The sequence below is a fragment of the Hippoglossus hippoglossus genome, chromosome 7, assembly GCF_009819705.1.
Source record: "Hippoglossus hippoglossus isolate fHipHip1 chromosome 7, fHipHip1.pri, whole genome shotgun sequence".
Classification (NCBI taxonomy): Eukaryota; Metazoa; Chordata; class Actinopteri; order Pleuronectiformes; family Pleuronectidae; genus Hippoglossus; species Hippoglossus hippoglossus.
In genome coordinates this window covers 15,492,719-15,511,847 of record NC_047157.1, presented here as the reverse complement: position 1 = coordinate 15,511,847, position 19,129 = coordinate 15,492,719, and the positions used below count along the sequence as shown (strand labels likewise).

At 42.3% G+C, this 19,129-nt stretch overlaps 2 protein-coding genes across 3 annotated transcripts; one reads left to right on the top strand and one right to left on the bottom strand.

Annotated features, from left to right (window-relative positions):
- Positions 1-87: 87 nt before the first annotated feature.
- Positions 88-2,542, bottom strand: dnajc22 (DnaJ (Hsp40) homolog, subfamily C, member 22). 2 transcript variants are annotated; one of them, XM_034590103.1, is made up of 4 exons: positions 2,433-2,542; positions 1,150-1,754; positions 743-1,035; positions 88-613 (listed from the first exon to the last, which is right to left on the bottom strand). In XM_034590103.1, exons 2-4 carry the CDS (start codon positions 1,697-1,699, stop codon positions 434-436), a joined length of 1,023 nt encoding a protein of 340 aa, XP_034445994.1. In that variant the 5' UTR covers positions 1,700-1,754; positions 2,433-2,542; the 3' UTR covers positions 88-433. The 2 variants fall into 2 exon arrangements, with proteins under 2 accessions (XP_034445994.1, XP_034445995.1); XM_034590104.1 differs by having other exon boundaries at positions 2,312-2,446.
- Positions 2,543-5,004: 2,462 nt separating this feature from the next.
- Positions 5,005-19,009, top strand: lmbr1l (limb development membrane protein 1-like). Its single transcript, XM_034590101.1, has 17 exons — positions 5,005-5,363; positions 10,826-10,910; positions 12,663-12,696; positions 13,029-13,168; positions 13,656-13,759; positions 13,872-13,995; positions 14,088-14,156; positions 14,248-14,312; positions 14,697-14,769; positions 14,872-14,958; positions 15,079-15,155; positions 15,256-15,333; positions 15,420-15,493; positions 15,731-15,821; positions 15,932-15,998; positions 16,541-16,702; positions 17,251-19,009. Exons 1-17 carry the CDS (start codon positions 5,301-5,303, stop codon positions 17,334-17,336), a joined length of 1,479 nt encoding a protein of 492 aa, XP_034445992.1. The 5' UTR covers positions 5,005-5,300; the 3' UTR covers positions 17,337-19,009.
- Positions 19,010-19,129: the final 120 nt, after the last annotated feature.

Here is a 19,129-nt window from a genome sequence, read left to right as displayed (position 1 = left end):
TATGCTAGTGGAAAAATAGAGAGGAGGGGTATTTTAAAATGTCTCCTTCCTTATGGCAACAAACATTCATTTATTACACAACTATTACACCTTTTACTGGTTCCTTTTATTATTCACAATCTGAATTAAAGGTGTGCGTGTGTGTCTGTGGTGGTTCAGCTTTTAATTGCATGAAAGCAGACATTAAAACATAAGTCAAATTGTTGAGATGAAATAGTTTGTGGTGTTATTACAGGTATGGCGCCACAAGGTGGCAGCAAGCGCTGCCAAGTAACCACTCAGAAAGCTGCTCAAAGGCTGTTAGACCATAGGGGAAGTGATAATGTAAGCACTCACTATAATGTTAAGAAAATGATCAATGTAAAACAACGCAATCTCACATCCAATCAATCTCATCAATCTCACAGTCTCACATCCCTTTTTCCTCTTGCAACTATTTGAACTGATGACGGGGCTTGTGGTGCCGGAGAAGGACCTCATACGCCTCTTGGATCTTTAGAAACGTCGCCTCTGCATCATTGCTGGGGTTGTGGTCTGGATGCCACGTCTTGACCAGCTCCCTATAGCTTTGAGTTATCTCTGCAAGTGTAGCCTCTGCCTCCAATGACAATACCTACAACATAAGGGGTTAACAAATTATGATCATACCATAGCAACAGAATATGCACACACTGACACAAAGTATACACCTCAAACCTGACTCATCACTTTATAACCTTTTCAGAGATGCATGAATGCTTACGTGCAGTGCCTCCTTCTCTTCCTCTGTGTACTCTTTGAGCAGAATTTCCAGCACCTTCCTCCAAGCCTCTTCGTAGTACCCCCCTCCAGTGAGAGCACACAAGATGCGATATGGCATTAAAAGAACGTACTCCAGCGCACCTCTGAGCCAAGGCAGAAACCAGAAGATATCCAGCAGCGCTGACACACAGTCAGACAGATAGTACAGGGTGGCTGTGGTGTTGTGGAAAATACAGTAACCCAATGGGGCAGAGAAGGCCAGCCAAGCTAGGCCGAGCTTGTAAAGCCGTGGCCCTGGGCAAAAGACAGAAAAACAATGTTAGTAGGTCTTAGAAATCCAAAGAGAAGCAGTTTGATCAATGTCTAAAAAGAAACCAGAGGTAATCATTATATTTGTGAGATTCTCACCTAGTTCCTCTGTTCTCTGCTGTGTCCGCGGGGGTTTGAATCTGCGGTGCTGAGCAGCAGTCACACTGGCAGCTAGACTAATAGGCAAAGGTGACAAGCTGCTGCCATAGAATATCGAGGAAGTTACTAGACACGTAGTCAGAGTTTTTTTTAGGTCAGAGGACTGTTGGCCAACAGTGGAAACCAGATGCACCCCTGCACCCACACACAAAGGCAGGACGATCAAGTAGAAGAAATTGAGGGAGTTGAGTCCTATCAGAGCCACGGTGCCAAAGTAGATCCCAACGCACACCTGACCAGCGAATCTGACGGGGCTTACAGGGGGAGGGACCACGACAGAGGGTCTTTTTCTCTCGCTGTCTGCATCTCGATTGGCCTCACCGATGTAAGCAGGGATACGTGTGAACTCTCTGACCCAGCCGAAGCCAAAGCCTCCCAGGGTTAGAATCCACAACAGAGCATGGCTGTCTCTTCCTAGGTATAAATGGTGAAGGCCCAAAGGCCCACCTATTGCCCACAGGGCATAGGCCACCATTACACTCTTCCCCATCCTGCAGCCAAATCAGGCTCTGTTCAGGCGAGTATCAATCATCCTTGGTGAGTACCTGCAATGGAGCAACAAAAGCAAGTTTAGTCTTACTTCCATATTTAAATAATAAATATATTTATATACAAGCCAATCTACCTGTCAATTTCTATAATATTTCATTTGCTCAGAATTATAGGGCACATTGTTTTACAATTTATTCACCTGATACATATTTGAATCTCTTTATCTATTATGCTATATGCTAACTTATAATTCTTTATTTTGTTCACATCACATCTTTGATAACATCACACTCGTTGATCTCATGTGTTCACATCTTTTCATACAAGTCTTTCTGATTTCAGTACAAGGTTGTGCAATGTTTCCCCTATAATCTGCCGGCTGCTGGTAACTTGGCCCGTGCAGTGGGATTTTTAATCTCTGCGGTCCACTTGCCTGGTTAAATAATACATTATATAAGAGATTTATTTTAGTTCATGATGGGCAGCGTCATTTTAACTTGACTGATTGCGTGATCTAAATCATGGTCGGGCTGTCCATGTTATTACCACATGTCTTTTTTTTACACAAATCACCTTATACAAAAGGTTAGAAAATTTCGATGGCACCAACCTTCCACTTTAGGCCAATCCTCACTTTAAAAAGATTTACACCAGAGTGATCTTCAAATTGTTTACTTCTAAGTACATTTCAGATATATTTAGTTCTGTGTAATAAAGACTAGGTAACTTACTGAGCCCATTATTTCAAATCCTTAACGCGATAAATCTTTTCCAGTCCTTTCCGTATAGTTGAGGCTGCTGCCCGTTGTTGCAATAGTTGGACTTTGGATCATGACAATGAAACTACGCAGCGTTCTCAATCTGAACACACAATGACCCTCAACATTTAGGCCTCTTGATCATCGTACCTGATAAAGTGTATAAAAGGTTTCATGAGGATCTCTTTAAGAAATAAAAGACATTGTAAATGCTTTAAAGAGAGCAAGTGTTTGTTCTCTACCCCTTCTAAAGAAGGATGTGTTGCAAATAGAGCTATAAACAAATTAAGATCCTTGAGCCAAAAACCAAAGCCTCATAATAGATTCCTATAGGTGAGAAAAGTCACAAAAAGGGACATTATGAATACGAAGTATATATTGGAAAACATTATGAAAATTTGTGATGGTAAAGCAGCAAAGTTTAAAATATTTCTTTGAAAGTGAGAGCACTGCATTTCTGCTTAAAATAAGAATTATTGGGAAAATCTACATGAAGTAATTAAATAGTCACTATATAGGAAATTAGGCAGATTCAGTGCCTTTATCTCTTACTCTCTCCCACTCTCTCAAACTGACAACCCTACCTCTCTGTCGCAACATTCGCTGCCTCTCTACCTCCTCTCTGGCCTCCTCTGTTTTATCAGCCTTCCCTTCAACTGACTCTTTCTCACTCATGCTTCCTAACTCTGCCACAGACACTCTCCTTTCTTCTCTGTCCTCCTCTCTTGACTCTCTCTGTCCTCTTACGTCACGACAGGTCCGCAAGTCCTCCCCAGCTCCGTGGTTGTCTGACTCGGTGCACGCTGACAGAGCCTCTATGCGAGCATCAGAAAGGAAATGGCGAAAATCTGAACACCCTGACGACCTGCTCACTTATCAATCTCTTCTCTCCTCTTTCTCTGCCTCTATTTCTGCAGCCAAAAGCTCTTTTTACCAAACTAGAATTCATTTTTGAACCCCAAAAAACTCTTCTCCATCTTTTCCAACCTCCTTGACCCCCCAAGTCCCCCTCCACCTTCTACCAAGCCACTCTGTCAACTACTTTTCAAAAAAGATAGATGACATACACTCCGCATTTTCAAATCCACCTTCTGTAACTACATTTCCATCAACTTCATCTTCATCCCCTTCGCTTTCCTCTTTCGACCCCCTGTCTCCCAATCAAGTTCTTATCTCGGTAAACTCGCCCGTCCAACCACCTGCCCCCTTGACCCCATCCCATCTCACATTCTCCAGTATATTGCTCCTGACCTTCTTCCTTTTCTCACCCATCTTATCAACACTTCCCTGTCAACTGGCTGTTTCCCTAACTCTCTGAAGGGGGCAGGAGTTAATCCTCTCCTGAAGAAACCCACCCTCAACCCATCTGAAGTAAACAACTACAGACCTGTCTCTCTTCTTCCCTTTCTTTCCAAAACTCTCAAGCGAGCTATCTTTAATCAACTCTCCTATCTCCACCATAACAACCTTCTTGACCCACACCAGTCTGGCTTTAAGGCAGGCCACTCAACTGAGACTGCCCTCCTTGCTGTCTCTGAGCAACTTCACACTGCTAGAGCAGCCTCTCTCTCCTCTGTCCTTATCCTTCTAGACCTCTCTGCTGCATTTGACACAGTGAACCACCAGATCCTTATTTCCTCCCTTCAGGATCTGGGGGTCTCAGGCTCTGCTCTCTCTCTGCTCTCATCCTACCTAAACGACCGCACTTATCGGGTAACTTGGAGAGGATCTGTGTCTGAACCTTGTCCTCTCACTACTGGGGTCCCTCAAGGTTCCGTCCTGGGTCCCCCCCTCTTCTCTCTGTACACCAACTCTCTCGGCTCTGTCATTCACTCACATGGCTTTTCCTACTACAGATATGCTGATGACACCCAACTAATCCTCTCTTTCCCCCAATATGAAACACAGGTAGCAGCACAAATCTCTGCCTGTCTGACTGACATCTCTCAGTGGATGTCCGCACACCACCTGAAAATTCACCTTGATAAGACTGAACTACTTTTCCTTCCAGGGAAAGGCTCTCCCATCCACGACCTGACTATTACCTTTGACAACTCCATGTTAGCGAAGGATCGGGTCCAGTCTACATCCAGGACATGGTCAAACCTTACACCCCAGCCCGTCCACTCCGCTCTGCATCTGCCAATAACAAAATCGCGACTCTTTGTAGACCAGAAAGTCTACACATCTTTCACCGCAAAGTAAAAACACACCTCTTCCGACTATACCTTGAATAAAATATTAGAAATAAAAAAAATTAAAATAAAAAAAAGTTGCACTTTAGTAGCACTTATATGGCACTTACATATATCACTTTGTAGTTTGGTTTTCTTGAAGAAAATTGTACTTTCTTGTTGTTCTGAGTTTGTACCCTCATGGCTGAATGCACTTATTGTAAGTTATTGTAACCCTAACCCTACCAGAAAGCCTTTTATGTGTTCTTTAATCTTGATTAGCTGTCATGCTTCTTGTACATCACTTGTGTTTGTAAATTGTCTCTATAAATTTAAGTCTAATGTCTAAAACTTTGTGTATGTATGAAATAAACCTGATGACACTATTTATTATAATAATGACTGGCATGTACCTGTGGCTCTGAGGCCCCTCCCCTCCGCGTAGCCCCTCCCCCTGGCGACCCCTCCCACCACGGCTCATATCAGTTGGGTCGAGGCTCCTCCGCTGTGATGCAGCCGCACGCTGACACACACACACGTAGACACACACGCAGACACAAACTCTCACTCGTGGCGTTTCTGAAGATGTCACGTCTTTTAACTCCTTAACCAACCTCACCCCCGGTGCTTTCGAAAGCCTGAGCGGACACTGGCATGGTTCCGGAGAATGGAAACGGACGACGTGTCGGTTCGGGAGCAACTTTTCCACAACCGTGTCCGGGAGACCATCGTGAGTAGACGGGCTAACAGGGGGTGGGGTGGGTGTGGGGGGGTCCCCCCGTCGGTTAATATGCATATAAGGGGGTCGCCGCAAACAACACAGCCCCTTCCTCTTTAATCACTGCGAGGAAGAACGACACGCTCAATCAGTTCAGTTGTATCCGTAACAACACGTTTACAGGGACGTCTTGGTAACGTTAGCTTCTTGTAGCAGTTAGCTTAACTTTATTGCTGCACGGATGCGGCTGGTCCACTGGTTTGGCACAGGAACTCCCTTACTCAGCATCTGCAGCCCTCCTATTGTGTTCTAACCACTTTTTCTCAATCCTTCCCCCGCCTCAAATCTCATTGTATCTGTGCAGTAACATCCTGCTGTTCATTTTCTGTTCCAACAAGCTGTTAGTATTTGAACTTTTATCTTTTCAAAGCTGCCATTCGTGTCTCGGTTTTGTGTGACTCCACCACTTCCTGCTCAGCTGAACTTCAGACCTGCCACAGAGATCAGTCCTTTTAGAGCAGGACACATGGAGACTGACCTTTAAGCCTGAAATGTACAGTGTGGTTGCACAGACAGTTCATTTCCCACTGTATCAGATATGTCTGATAAAGGGAACCACAAGGGACGATGACAAACGGCATCAGTTCTGCTACATGTGGTTGACTTATCAATTGGTCCTGGTTTACTGGTTTGCTCTGCCCTGATTCTTCATGGACTTTAGTTGTAGATGAGCACAAACTGTGCAGCAGTAGAGCATAACATTTAGGATTAACCCCCCTAGGGAAATTGATTCACTGCAACAAATATCAGGTAGAATAAATAAAGTGAGGCCAAATACTTTTCTTTAGAACAGTCACCTACATGTCATAAGAGCAAAGCTGCACATGTAGTTATTCCTGTTAGTAATGATTACTGTCTGCCATGGAAAAGATCTGTTGCTTTCAATTGTAAAAGTAAAAACATTAAAAGGAGAACTTGAAAGGCATTAAGTAGAATGCATATCCTCGCCAAGGCCCTATTGTCCCCTTTTGAAACCCCATTAAATTGCACTACATGTGCATTTTTATTTGGATCTGCACTAAATTGCACACACTCATAAATATCAGTCCCCTAAATATGAGACAATGTTTAAGAAAGTGAAATAAAATTCCTGGACCCGCCCCTTGATCTGGGTCACCTTGGCGGAGGTATAATCAGACTCAATTTAACATTTTCTGGCTCCACAAACACCGTAAGTGTCTTTCTCCGTTCGGTTTACAAACATCAGGTTAAAATATTTCCACCTAAAAGTTATTAGTGACTCCTAAGTCTGCCCACATTGACAAATAGACTCAATGACGTCGTCTGGATAATGTAAAATGTCTTCAGGAAGTTGTTGTAAATGGCACTTTGGATGGCAAGTAAATATTATAAATTGAGAACAAAACTTGCACCTTTTACATAAGTGATCGATGAAGTGCCCATATTTATTCTAATGCCCTTGATTTGTCATTGTCCCTTTCACCTAAAGACCTAATGCTATTAGTCGACACCCCCTTCCTAAGCCACTGCCAGGCCTCAAGTCTCCTGCTTACCATCTCGTCACAGTGCTGCCTCAGGCTGGTCAGCTGCCCCTGCATCTCCGGTTATTAATGGATTAATGTAAAGCTTGTCATCATTCATCTCATTTTAAAATGACTTGATATGTGGCTGCAGTGTAAGTACCAGCTCTAGTGCTACGTACAGTATCGAATTGATAAACGCTCAGCATATCACAAGAACAGATGGATACATACTGTAGATTCATTTCAGTTATCTCTCACATGGTCCGATGACAGAAGGACTTATTTACATTATAATAGTCTTTAGGACACAGTATATGTTGTTGAAGCACAGACAAATGATGACATTTTGTTTGTATTTTTTGTGACAGAAAAAGGCAGTGTTTATGTGACATGATACATTTATATAAGTTTTAGTCACTAGGTTGATCTGTTAGTTTTTATATAAAAATGAAAAATATTGATTCAATCATCGGCCCAAGTAGGGCCCACCAACTGTCTGAACAACCAGCTAATCAATGGTAACATTTTATTAGTCCGATTGTCTTCACTTTAATTGACATTGTAAATCATCTGCGATAAGAGGCAAATGTAACTGTTGCAGGTTTTAAAAACTGTAAGATATTATAAACGTTGGAGCCAGGCGTACACACCTACAGCACACACCCTGAGCCCGGAGGGATCAACAAGGATCAATGCTTAACAGAATAAAAGGGCATGATAAGATATTTCTCAGCAGAAAAAGACGCCCAGCATATTCTACATCACTGATAAAAGACTAAAACATTAATAATCCATGTTAAATGTGTGTTTATAGGAATTACTTTCTGTAGGACATTTGAGGAGGAAAATCCAAAATATATTGTCACTATTGTCACATGTTTCCTATTCTCAAGGCCCTTTTTACCTAACTGGAATTAGAGTTGTTTTTAATTTTACATTACCGAATTATTGAAAATAATGGATAACACATGCAGTAAAATGATCGAAACAACAGGCTGTTGCTGCCCACCATCTTTTGGATGAGGATGGCAATGCCCTGCAATATTTAAAGTTATTTCTGGCTCTTGAATAAATCCTGAATTTGTTAGAGTTTGCCTAATCTAGCCTCTTAAAACAAAGACATGCTTTGCCTGAGCGTGTTCAGCTGGTCAAGAGGTGCCCCTGAAATAGCCCCCCTCTGAGGGAGTCTATTTGACATTATGCAAGGACGTGCTGTTCCACTGCCAGCCTCCTCCAGCTCCTTTTGAATTTTCTCAGGAACTACCAGGTCAGGCGAGAAGTGGAAAGAGTTTAACTCCGTTGTTGTTGTTGCTTGAAGCAGCTTGAAGATGTTCAGGTTCCTCTGTGAATTTTAAACTGCTCCAAGTATACTCTGAGACTTGGTGTTCAACACAAAGCTGTCCCTTTGGATGCTGAATCCCTTTAAACTCCCTTCCCAGTGGCCTGCTGTGTGCTGCCAGCTCTTTGACACTGCCAATCACCACGTGACAAGCACAGTGTTATTCTGCCCCTCCATCCATTTCTCACTCTATACCCATCCTTTGTTTCCTGCTTTTACACTTGGATTAACCATTGCAAGCTCCTTTCCAAACTGTGCTGCAATATTGAACAATTTTGCAGACTGAGCTGATTAGTTGTTGTGAACGGTCTATTGTTATTTGCATGATACAGCTAGTGTGTTACCAGTAGTGTTACTTACACAGTTAACACTCTTGTTCTCTCATCGGAGGAACTGTTATGTCTAAGTTGGAGGAAAAACAATTATATCTATGAAGCTCTTTTCAGACATGCAATGAACTCTGGATATTCTCCTGAAATTATCCGGAGGGGCTGTATGTGAGAACGTAAATGTCCAAGTCAGTGGATCCAGACCATCTCCGGACTTTCTCCTGCCAGCCCCCAAAACCCAGATAATATCCGAGTGAGCCCATGTGAGAATTCAGCCGGATATTGTTTGGAGGATTCACCACGACCGAGTTGATGAGGTTTCTAACACATGACAGATGTGAAACATTAAAAAACTAAAAACAAAAACAGATTTGTCAGGATGAGAAATAGGAACCATGCTCGTAGAATCAATTTGGAAAGATAACCAGGTTTGAGAGCTTTTGGTGATATGGGCTGACGCTGGTGTTGATCTGCTTTAAAGAAGTACATTTGATTTCCCCAGCGGAACTTATATGATATGTCCTGCCTCCAGTATGCTCAGCCCAGGCACCACCGCTCGCCTGAATGCTCCTGAGGTTTTCCTGTTGTTATGAACGTGTCTGCACCAGAGAATCTCCTGCTGCGTCGTTCATGTGTCAAACAAAAAATGGCGTGTATGTGACAATGTGAGGCAAAATGCAGTCCTGTTTGGTGTGTTCAAGTCCAGTTTGACTACAGGATTGGCTTGGTGTACAACTCACTGTAAAAAATCACATTTTAACCAGATGTATAAAACAGAAAAATAAGATTGTACACTTTGCCAGAACCCTTTTGATGTGGGGCATTAATTGTTCTCTCTAAGGAACTCAAGATGCTCCGTTCACATTGGTTTAAGAAACTGGTTTTATACCCCTGAGCATGTTGTCACATTTCTGTCACGCCCGTGAGAGCCTCTCTGTGTTTGTTGCGCTTGTTACCTTAGATACAAGCATATACATACTGTGCTCTCTAAGCTGGCATGTGGACATGTTTGATCGGTGCTTGAGGTTTACCAACATCAGTTCATTCATCCGTCAGCGCAAAACTGCATTTTCGCTGTTGAATGGATTGACATCAAATTAATTACAGACTTGCGTATCCCCCAAAGAATTCGATTACAGCATCACCAGCACAGCAACATTTCCACTTCAAGGTTCATTGCGGGCCTTCAACCAACATTTTGAACAAGTGGAAATGTTGCTTTTAAATTGTGAATTCCTGTCAGTTTCACATGCACTTTTTTATCAATTGTAACATGCAATTTTGGTGCATGAGCATCATGTGGTATGTAAGGGAGCAGATTGACCCTCACGTGTGTGTCTTGCAAGCGTGCAAATTTTTACATTTTTACACCACATCCTCATCAGGGAGCAACCATGAGAGAACGTTTAGCCTTTGTATTGCATTGCTTAGAGAGGTATGAGTGGGATGGAGCAGTTAGGCCTAAACACATGTAGTTAGTTTAAATTTCGACATACAGACGATTTTAAAACCACAACCCTCAGAAGCAAAAATCTGTCTTAAAACAACAACAAAAAAGAAAATGTGGCATTTAACGTTATAATTATCAATATTTACTGATCTTAATGTTTTTATATTGACAATGTTTGTCCCTATTCCAGGGATCTTTTCATTTGTCTTTTATTAAAGCGATTTTATATATATATATATATATATATATATATATTATGTTTTATATGATTTTCACACAAGTGATTTGTGTAGTCTTTGTAGTGAAAGGTTGAAAGCTCCACCAGACAACAGATTGCTCAGTGAATATAGGTTTGACCTAAATTTGTTGGTGGATTGAGTGTAACTGTCAGACAGTGATCTTGACGGGCAGTATTGGGGCGATCTGTCTCTCTGGTATTAACCCCCTCCCCCTTAATCCGTCTTAGTTTACTACTGCTGGTCTGCCACTCATTTCACTCTTTGTTTGAATTCAGTCCAGCTGTCTCTCTTTGAATTGGTAAAATAGGGAATGTTTTACATTTGTACTACTACACATTATATTTAATTACATCTTGCTCTCTATCAGCACAAAACATAACAGAACATTCTATTCAAACCAGTGAGAAAATATGAGCCAACTAAAATAAATGTGTTGATTATCAGTAGTTTAGGATGGAACAAGACGGCCTGTCTTTTCGTGCGACTTGCTGCTAAAACAAGAAAAACAAATAACACCATCTCCATGTTCTCAAGCTTTGCAATAAAACAAATTCCTTTCTGTCTCTTCTGCAGATCTGTGTGCTCCTGTTTACATGCCTCTACATATTATCCTACCTCATACTTACCCACTTCAAGAAGACTGCCGAGTTTGTCACAGGTGAGTTTTAAAGTCACTCTCTTATATCACATGAATACCACATGAAAGCTACTGTGTGAGAAAGATTTCTATCAATGCCTTATGGAGAATTGCCGGGAGGGGAATTGATGGTGTTGACAAGCCTACTTATTGCATTGATGTGCTGTGGTTTTTTTCTCACCCAGGCCACACTTTCTGTCGCACAGGTGTTTTGGGGGGGGGGGTGGGGTGTAACTAAATACAGGAGATAACTGCTTATCTTTTCTTGCCTTAAGTTGCGTCAGAAAGCTTGAAAACACTGAGACAAGCAATACAATGAACATGGCCTATTTAACAAAGCTTACTCATTTCATAATCATAGTTTTCTTACTTGTTTGTAGACATTAATGTGTAGATATGTTGAGATTTGGATCATTCCCACTTTCCCTGTTTACATTCATGTAAATATAGAATATAGTGTAAGTTTGCACAAGAACATTGCCTATTTCAACACAAAGCTCTGGACCTTGGCCAGAGTATCACAGAGGTGAAGAAGGCATGTTATGTAACATGTAACAACCCTTTAGGCAGAATTCTGGTGGATCACGGTGGTGGAGGGGAAGTGAAAACTGTTACTACAGGATGAACAGTGTCGTGGTTTAAGGTCCCTTTTACTTTGGAAAAAAAAAACGTCCTAAAAGAACACTTTTCAACAAACAAATACTTTATAACTTATGTCACAAAAAGAGCCTGATGATCTGCTTCATTTTACTCAGAGTTACTCACTTTTTATCTTTCACAAAAGGGACAATGTAAGAAGATACTTTGTGTTCAACTCAGCATTTAACCCTAACAACTTTTACAGCCTACAAACAAGCATTTCAATAAACTTGACATTCCTCATGCACTTGAATCTATCGTGCATTCTCACATTGTTCAACAAAAAAACAGCTCGACGACCTGCAGTGGGACTCGGCTCACAGTAACATAATGAATCCAATAACTTGCCACTATTGGAACCAGATGTCGGATGTCTAACTGGCCAAGTCTCAGCTCGGCTGTGACTGGGCTGGGTTGTAACCTGGAACAAAGCCCACTTTTCAGAAACCTGCTCTGCAATGGCTCCCAGTTGTAACCGTTGTTTATGCATCAACAAGTGCCAAACAGTTGTGCCTTGCAGCTAAATGACGATTGAGCAACACAAATTAACAAGTCAGTCTTTAACAGGAGCTAAGAACTAGTTTTTGCTTTGCTGACTCTACCTCATTCTTAAACAGCTGTGCCAACATTTGCATTGGAAAAGGTTACAGTATCGTGCAGTGGTTTATATATTATCACTGCAGCGGTTCTTGCAGTATTGCTTTAAGAGAGTGATAGCATATCGGAAAGATGCAGCCTCCTATTTATTTTAGTTTTAACTAGACTTTGGATTTTGCTGGTACAGAATGTTCCTAACATGCTCCTCCGGTTCCACTCCCCACTCAGTGTTTTCTTTTCATCCTCATATAGACCCCTTCTGTTGCAACATTCCCCTCCACACTGTGTACACACAGCATGGTACTCAGCCCCCTGGCAGGTTTTACCTTTGTCACGAAAGCAGACATTTTGTTGAAATGTTAATTTATACCTAGTTCGAACCATCTATTAACATTTCAACACTTTATCTGATTGCACTTACAGCAATCTGTGTTTAAGCCTTTCTCCAAGATAAGTGGTGATTGCAACTTATCCATGTTCAGGATAGCAAATAGATTATTATAATGGATCTAAAAATACTTGTCTCTGCTCTTTCAGATGATGTTGAAGATGCCACCGTCAACAAAATTGCGTAAGTATAAACCTCCAATGATTAACTGACCCACATCAAACTGTTCACACTCACTCTGGTGTCAGTGTGAGGTACTGTGCAGATTAGTCAACGTGACATGTTGTAGCCCGAGGCCCTTTGGCTGTGAATTTATTGCCCTGCCTTGTGTGAGCTTGTGTGTTTATGTGGTGGTTGTTGGGGAGTGGGGCACTACTGTGTCACTTCGCCCTTTGCCCTGACACGCTGTCGTGTGTTCCCAAGGACACGCTAGCCTTTCACCTGGGCAGTGATGTCAGGCTTTGGCCAAATATACATGTGACTTCACTGATGGCCTCCTTTTCTTCTTCTTCCAGGCTGTGGTTGTGTACCTTCACCCTGTCCGTCGCAGTGTGTGCTGTTCTCCTCCTCCCCATCTCCATTTTGTCCAACGAGGTGCTGCTCACCTTCCCACAGAGCTACTACATGCAGTGGCTCAATGGATCTCTAATCCACGGTACGTTAATAATGTTTCTACCAGTTGACAACACCAAAACAACAGTTGATCATCGCAGAGGTCATGGCTGTTTGAAGCTGGATCTGATTTAATGAGGGTCACTGGGAGTAACCTCCAGAACAATACTCCACTGGCCTCTGTCCAAACAGAAACCGATAATAATCATGGATAGGAGGGCTGTGGCTTTACTGGCTGCAGTGTTTCAGTTTAAAAAAATGATCTCACTGATCTAGTCCAATGCTCCAACACTTCTTGTATGTGTTGTTTCGTGTTCGGATGGTTATCTCTCTCACAATATTCCATTCCTTCTGTTATTGTTGAACAGACTTGTTTATTTGAGCATTTAACTGCCATGTTACACTGGAGGACTGCAGGACTATGCCCCTTTGTGGTTTTCAGTGGTACTGCTGAAATGCTTGAATGCGATCAAGAATGTTTGCACTGAAAACTAATGTGTTGGAGAATCTCTCTCTTCCTCCCTTGTCAGGCTTGTGGAACCTAGTTTTCCTTTTCTCCAATTTGTCCCTGGTCTTCCTCATGCCCTTCGCCTACTTCTTCACGGAGTCTGAGGGATTTGCGGGGTCCAAGAAGGTACAGGTTTTATCATTCAGTTAGAAATGGTGGCTCTAAACCTGGAAACCATTTAAGAAATAGAGACTCTGCACTTGAACCTGTTGATAAGAGTATCTGTTTTTGTGTGTAGGGGGTGATGGCACGAGTGTATGAGGCAGTTGTGCTGCTGTTGCTGCTGGCCTTGCTCGTGCTGGGCATCGTGTGGGTGGCATCTGCCCTCCTCCATGACAACATCGCCAGAAAGAGCCTCTACGGTGAGTCACCTCCTTCATACATAATGATCCTCCAGTGACAGTTTTTGTTTCTTCTATTATAGTTGCTTATACTGTCCTCCTGTGAATTTTAGACCTGTGGGAGTATTACCTTCCCTACCTGTACTCTGGCATCTCTCTGTTTGGAGTGTTGCTGCTTTTGTGTGAGTACATGTTAGTTATAATTACTTGATCAGCTCAAATCTGTACTGGATGACCCTTTTGATATCACCATCTGTGTGTATTTCTCCTCAGTGTGCACCCCCTTTGGATTGTCCCGGATGTTTAGTGTGACCGGCAGCCTACTGGTCAAACCACGGGTGAGTCACTGACCTTATGTCTAGAATTTAGATTTTACAGCCATAAATAGTAAATGCAAACACATCTTACACTATGTCCAAAATCCATGATACATACAGTGACTCTTCGCAGGTTTTTAATATGAAGTGTGCTCACTCTAGGAAAGTAACCACAGCAGAGAGTATGCTTACTGAATAAATATTGATGTAATGACTGTCAGGTTAATGGAAGAAGGAAGACACAGATATCTGGACTACATATCACTGTAATCCATCCAGTTGTTGTTAAGACAAACCACATTGTACTGGCGCTACAATAAAAGTCAGGAATTATCCAAATTAGTTGGATTCATTCTCTGGATTCCTCATCTCATCTTCATCATCTATTGATCCTGTCCTCTGCAGCTGCTGGAGGATGTAGATGAAACACTGAACTGCACCACGTTTGAGGAAGACTCGCTCTCCAGGAAACTGAACTGTAAGAGACTAACCATGAACACGGTCCTCTGCCATTTTCTGATGATTCATTTAAAGCGGACTGACTGACTTCTTGTCTCTATCATGTGTTGTTTGGTCGAAGACGGTAGTACATCCTGCTGGGTCAAGCTGAACATGGAGGCGATGAAGAAGGAGCACCAAACAGTGCGGGGCAAGCGCATCGCTCTGGGTAAGACGGACTGAACAGGCTGCTCTCTGCTCGGTTTCTGTCACAGTGATGACATGTTGATTCATTTATTGTTGTACACTCATTTTGCATTTTTTCCATTTCCCCCCCCCCCCCAAACAGAGACGCGTAGGAAAGCGTCCCCATGGCAGCGAAACCTTGGCTATCCACTGGCCATGCTTGGGCTCCTCGCACTGACGGTACACACTAATTCATCAACGACACCACACTATTCTTAACTTTAATTTAATAACACACATGGTTGTTTTCATTGTATGACTTCTGTTTCTGTCTCTTCAGGTGATGTGTGTGCTGATGGTCTGTTTCAACGTGTTGGAGTTGCTCCTGTATGACACAGCCATGCCCAGAGGAATGGAGGTGAAGATTTTGCCAGAGAGAAACAGAAACGAGCAACAGCTTGTCGTTGGTGCTCACTGACGGATGTTTGGTTTTGTGCTTTTTAGGACCCTCACCTGGGAATGGCCTCCTTCTCTATGTTCGGCTCGCTGGGCGCTGCAGTTCAAGTAGTCCTCATCCTGTATCCTTTCATTCCATTCACCTCCGAGTGTGTGTACACAAGACGTTAACTAGTCATGTCCATGTGGCCGTGACTCAGCTACCAACAGACTGTCCTTCGTGTCTGACCAGCGTGTGAGATGTCGACTCATGCAATTTCATTCATAAATTAGAAAAATACTTATGTACTTTCTAGATGTTACTATCTATGTAAGAGCATTCCTCTTCTTCCCAGTGTTGTCCTTAAAATGATTGTCAGCTACCTAATGGTATCATCAGTAGTTGGTTTCTATAGTTCTCCTCTCTTCATCAGCCTCCTGCCTCGTGCACAGGACACCAACCTCACCCAGGTACTTGACAGCTAAACATCTATCTAAACTCACAGTGAGATATCATTAGAAACTAGTTTTGTATTGTGTTGAGACCCTTTTAGTAATCTCTACATTTCTGTTCCTTTCAGATAATTGCAAACTGTGTTTCACTGCTTATCCTGAGCTCTGCACTGCCGGTCTTCTCACGCACACTTGGTAAGTAAGTAGCATAAATGACAAATGCAGCATTTATCCCAGTTTCATCCTGCACGCTAACACTAATCGGATTTTTAGCACGCAGCGTACACAGTGGAAAAGTAATAGGTAGCATGCATCTAAATATTTGTATATCTATAGCTAAATATTTATTTTTGTGCTGCTGCTGTTTTCCCACAGCGCAATTTTTTTTTTTTTTTTCCAAAAAAGTGCAATTCATAAAAGAAAGTAGTCCGAGAAGCATGATGGCAAAATAGGTTGATTCCTGTATTTATGTTATGAAGATTTATTTTATAGGAGCTGTACAGCAGCTGTGAAGTTTGGACGATTGGTGTGCAGCAGATTGTGAAATACTTTGTAGTGTAGAACTGGGACACATCTATTATTTAACATTAGGCGTTAGTCAACATTTTACTTGTAATTTTAGCTTTGACCACAAGAGGGTGTTTGTGTAACACAAATTCTGCAGCTGCAGGAACAGCTTGGATTGAGTAACTGGTTCACATGTGGACATTTTTTTTCTTCGGCCTCCTTTGTGTCAGGAATCACCCGCTTCGATCTACTGGGAGACTTTGGTCGCTACAACTGGCTGGGGAACTTCTACATTGTCTTCCTGTACAACATGATGTTCGCTGGTCTCACCTCGGCCTCCCTCATCAAGACAGTCACCTGGGCGGTTCAGAGAGAGCTCATCCGTGCCTTTGGTCAGTTTACTTACATTTTCAACTCATGAACAAGATGAGAACACTTTTTATCTGTGCATTCCTCTGTCCTTGTCGTGCTGAAATAAGTTGCACTCGGATAGTTGTGTGATAAGTTTTCCCACCTTTGGCCCAGTTCCCCAATGGGCTGGTCTCTCTTCCTCAGATAGAACGAATACAATTCTTTCAGGAAAGTGTAAAGGGACAAGAGGAGAGTCGGGTCCCCTTGGGGACCTTCAGGCACACCGCCCCAGATCCCTAGCAGCACACACACCCTGTAAACCCTCCACCCAACACAAACAAGCACTCCAAGCACGGACACGCCAAACTCGCACACATATACACGCAATCCCCTTCCTCACAGTGCAGATAGCATCTCTGCACCATGGCAGCTCTCTTGCACTTTCCCATTGCCTCCCAGCTTACTTTTGTTCTGTGATTAATAGACTTTACCTAAATCCCTATTTTTCTTAGCTTTTCTTAGTGTTGCTCCACCTTGTGATTGTGTGTGACGTCATTGACCTTTTTGTTTTCTGTCACTGTTTTTGCAGGTCTCCACAAGCTGCCTTCAACTGTGTCACGGTCCACCGTCCCCTTCAGACTCCTCCTGGCCAGTGGACTTTCTAAAATCCAGTGACTTGTCCTCCTGACCACTGCCTTTCCTTAAAGAAACTGAGCCAACTTCAAATGTGCACCTATTGGATTAAATGCATTTGCGGTTTAGTCCCTTTGCCAGTTGGTGCCCAGATCAGCTCGCCTCCTGTGAAGAGACCGGAGAGGTTCTGTCTGCGTCCGTCAAGTGGGAGCTCTACTGAAAGGCTGTGACCAGTTTATCAGGGTCCATAGTGGTGCAGTTAGTTGACTGCAATACAAGTGCTGGTACAAGTGCTTTGTAGAGTCGTGGTTATGACTGGAACCAGGGGAGAAAGGATTACAGCCATTCTAGTAGTCCTGCTATAGTGGGAAAAAACAGAACAATCCCCCGCGAACCCGACGCCTTACAAAAAGAGGATTCATTGCACAGCCGTTGCTCTTTTGACACATATGAAAGTCAGCAGAGTTATTTTGAAATATTACATTGTCGCTGTGACATAATTTCCTCTTCCTGCTTCAGGTCGATTGAGTGTTCTCGCTTTCTTCGTGGCTTCCCCACGCTTTCCTCTCTTAGGCTACACCACTATTTTAGGATCGGGAATCTAACTCCATGTGTGTCGTGGCTCAGTCTGAAACAGTGTTATGTTAGTTAATGAGAGGAAGTAGTAATTGGGTCCAAGTAGGACACAGGGTACCTTGTCTATCTGTGATTCCACAGATTACACAAGGGAAGATACGAGAGTGAGGTCAGAGTCTGAATGATTGAGCTCTTTTACTAACTAGGTTAACTTGTAGAATTAAGGACATCTTCGTGGTGATTTTATTATTGAGCAGGGTTGTTATGTTTTTCAAGCTGACAGGACGCTTACTGAGTCTGAGGACTAGTAGTTTACAAAAACACAAAAAAGAAAGCTTTACTTTGTCTTATGCAAAAAAATCTGTCTGCGATGTGACGCTCACTAGGAGAAACTTATGCCTTAGACCAATCAAACTGTGAATTATTACGAATCTGTGTGGGAAAGTGCAATATTTCATGAGTAAAAATCACACTATCTTTAACTAAAGTGATTTTTTTTTTTAATTCTGTATTCTTTCTGTGAAGTATTTTTTTTTAATATCATTTCTCCTTAAACGTTGGGTGAAAGCTCAGAATTGTCTCAGAGTATTTTCGAATAGCAAATGTGACTGTCAATCCATTCAGTCCTCTGCTGGTTTTTCATTTAGATTCTCTTTTATCAGCTGTATCTTATCCTCAATGTGTTGATGATCTTATGTCACCATTTGCCGTCGCTGCTGTATCAGCAGGTTAATAGCGGATGGTTTGACCAGCAGGGGACAGTGTGTCTCAAACCTCTCTCTGGTTAGTTATTATATGTATTATATATAGAGCACTCGGAGGTTTACGTATGTCACTTTTTCTGGGATTTCTCTTTTGGTTTTTGGGAACACGCAGTTTATAATGTGCTGTATTTTTACCTTTATTTATGGGCATTTTGGGATCAATACTTAACATGTGGACTTATTACTCTTAGGATTTTTAACCAGTGTTGAAAACTTAGAATGTGATACAGTTGAGACAAAGTCTTTAGAGTCGTTCTCGAAGATTAAAAAAAATTCGGTGTTTACTTATGGAATGTTCTGATGTTTCAGATTTTCTTAAAACTGAATTTTTAACCATTGTTTTATGAGGAGAAAGCAATAAAATGTATTTTTTTTTTAATGTGTTTGTGTCCTTTTGGGAGACGCGCCACTCTGACTCTTCCAGTTCCTTTGATGCTGTTACATTTTTAGAGAAATGTAACTACGTCGTGAGTGATCTGATGTGGTGGGTGTGTG

What these genes read in the sequence shown, in the direction of transcription:
- dnajc22 (XM_034590103.1), bottom strand. Translation starts at nt 1,699, where the DNA reads ATGGGGAAGAGTGTAATGGTGGCCTATGCCCTGTGGGCAATAGGTGGG. An exon ending in GCAGAGAACAGAGGAACTAG is followed by an intron (nt 1,036 to 1,149) that starts GTGAGAATCTCA and finishes TCTTTTGCCCAG; the next exon opens with GGCCACGGCTTTACAAGCTC. An exon ending in AAGAGAAGGAGGCACTGCAC is followed by an intron (nt 614 to 742) that starts GTAAGCATTCAT and finishes CTTATGTTGTAG; the next exon opens with GTATTGTCATTGGAGGCAGA.
- lmbr1l (XM_034590101.1), top strand. Translation starts at nt 5,301, where the DNA reads ATGGAAACGGACGACGTGTCGGTTCGGGAGCAACTTTTCCACAACCGT. An exon ending in GATTTGCGGGGTCCAAGAAG is followed by an intron (nt 13,760 to 13,871) that starts GTACAGGTTTTA and finishes TTTTGTGTGTAG; the next exon opens with GGGGTGATGGCACGAGTGTA. An exon ending in AGAGCTCATCCGTGCCTTTG is followed by an intron (nt 16,703 to 17,250) that starts GTCAGTTTACTT and finishes CTGTTTTTGCAG; the next exon opens with GTCTCCACAAGCTGCCTTCA.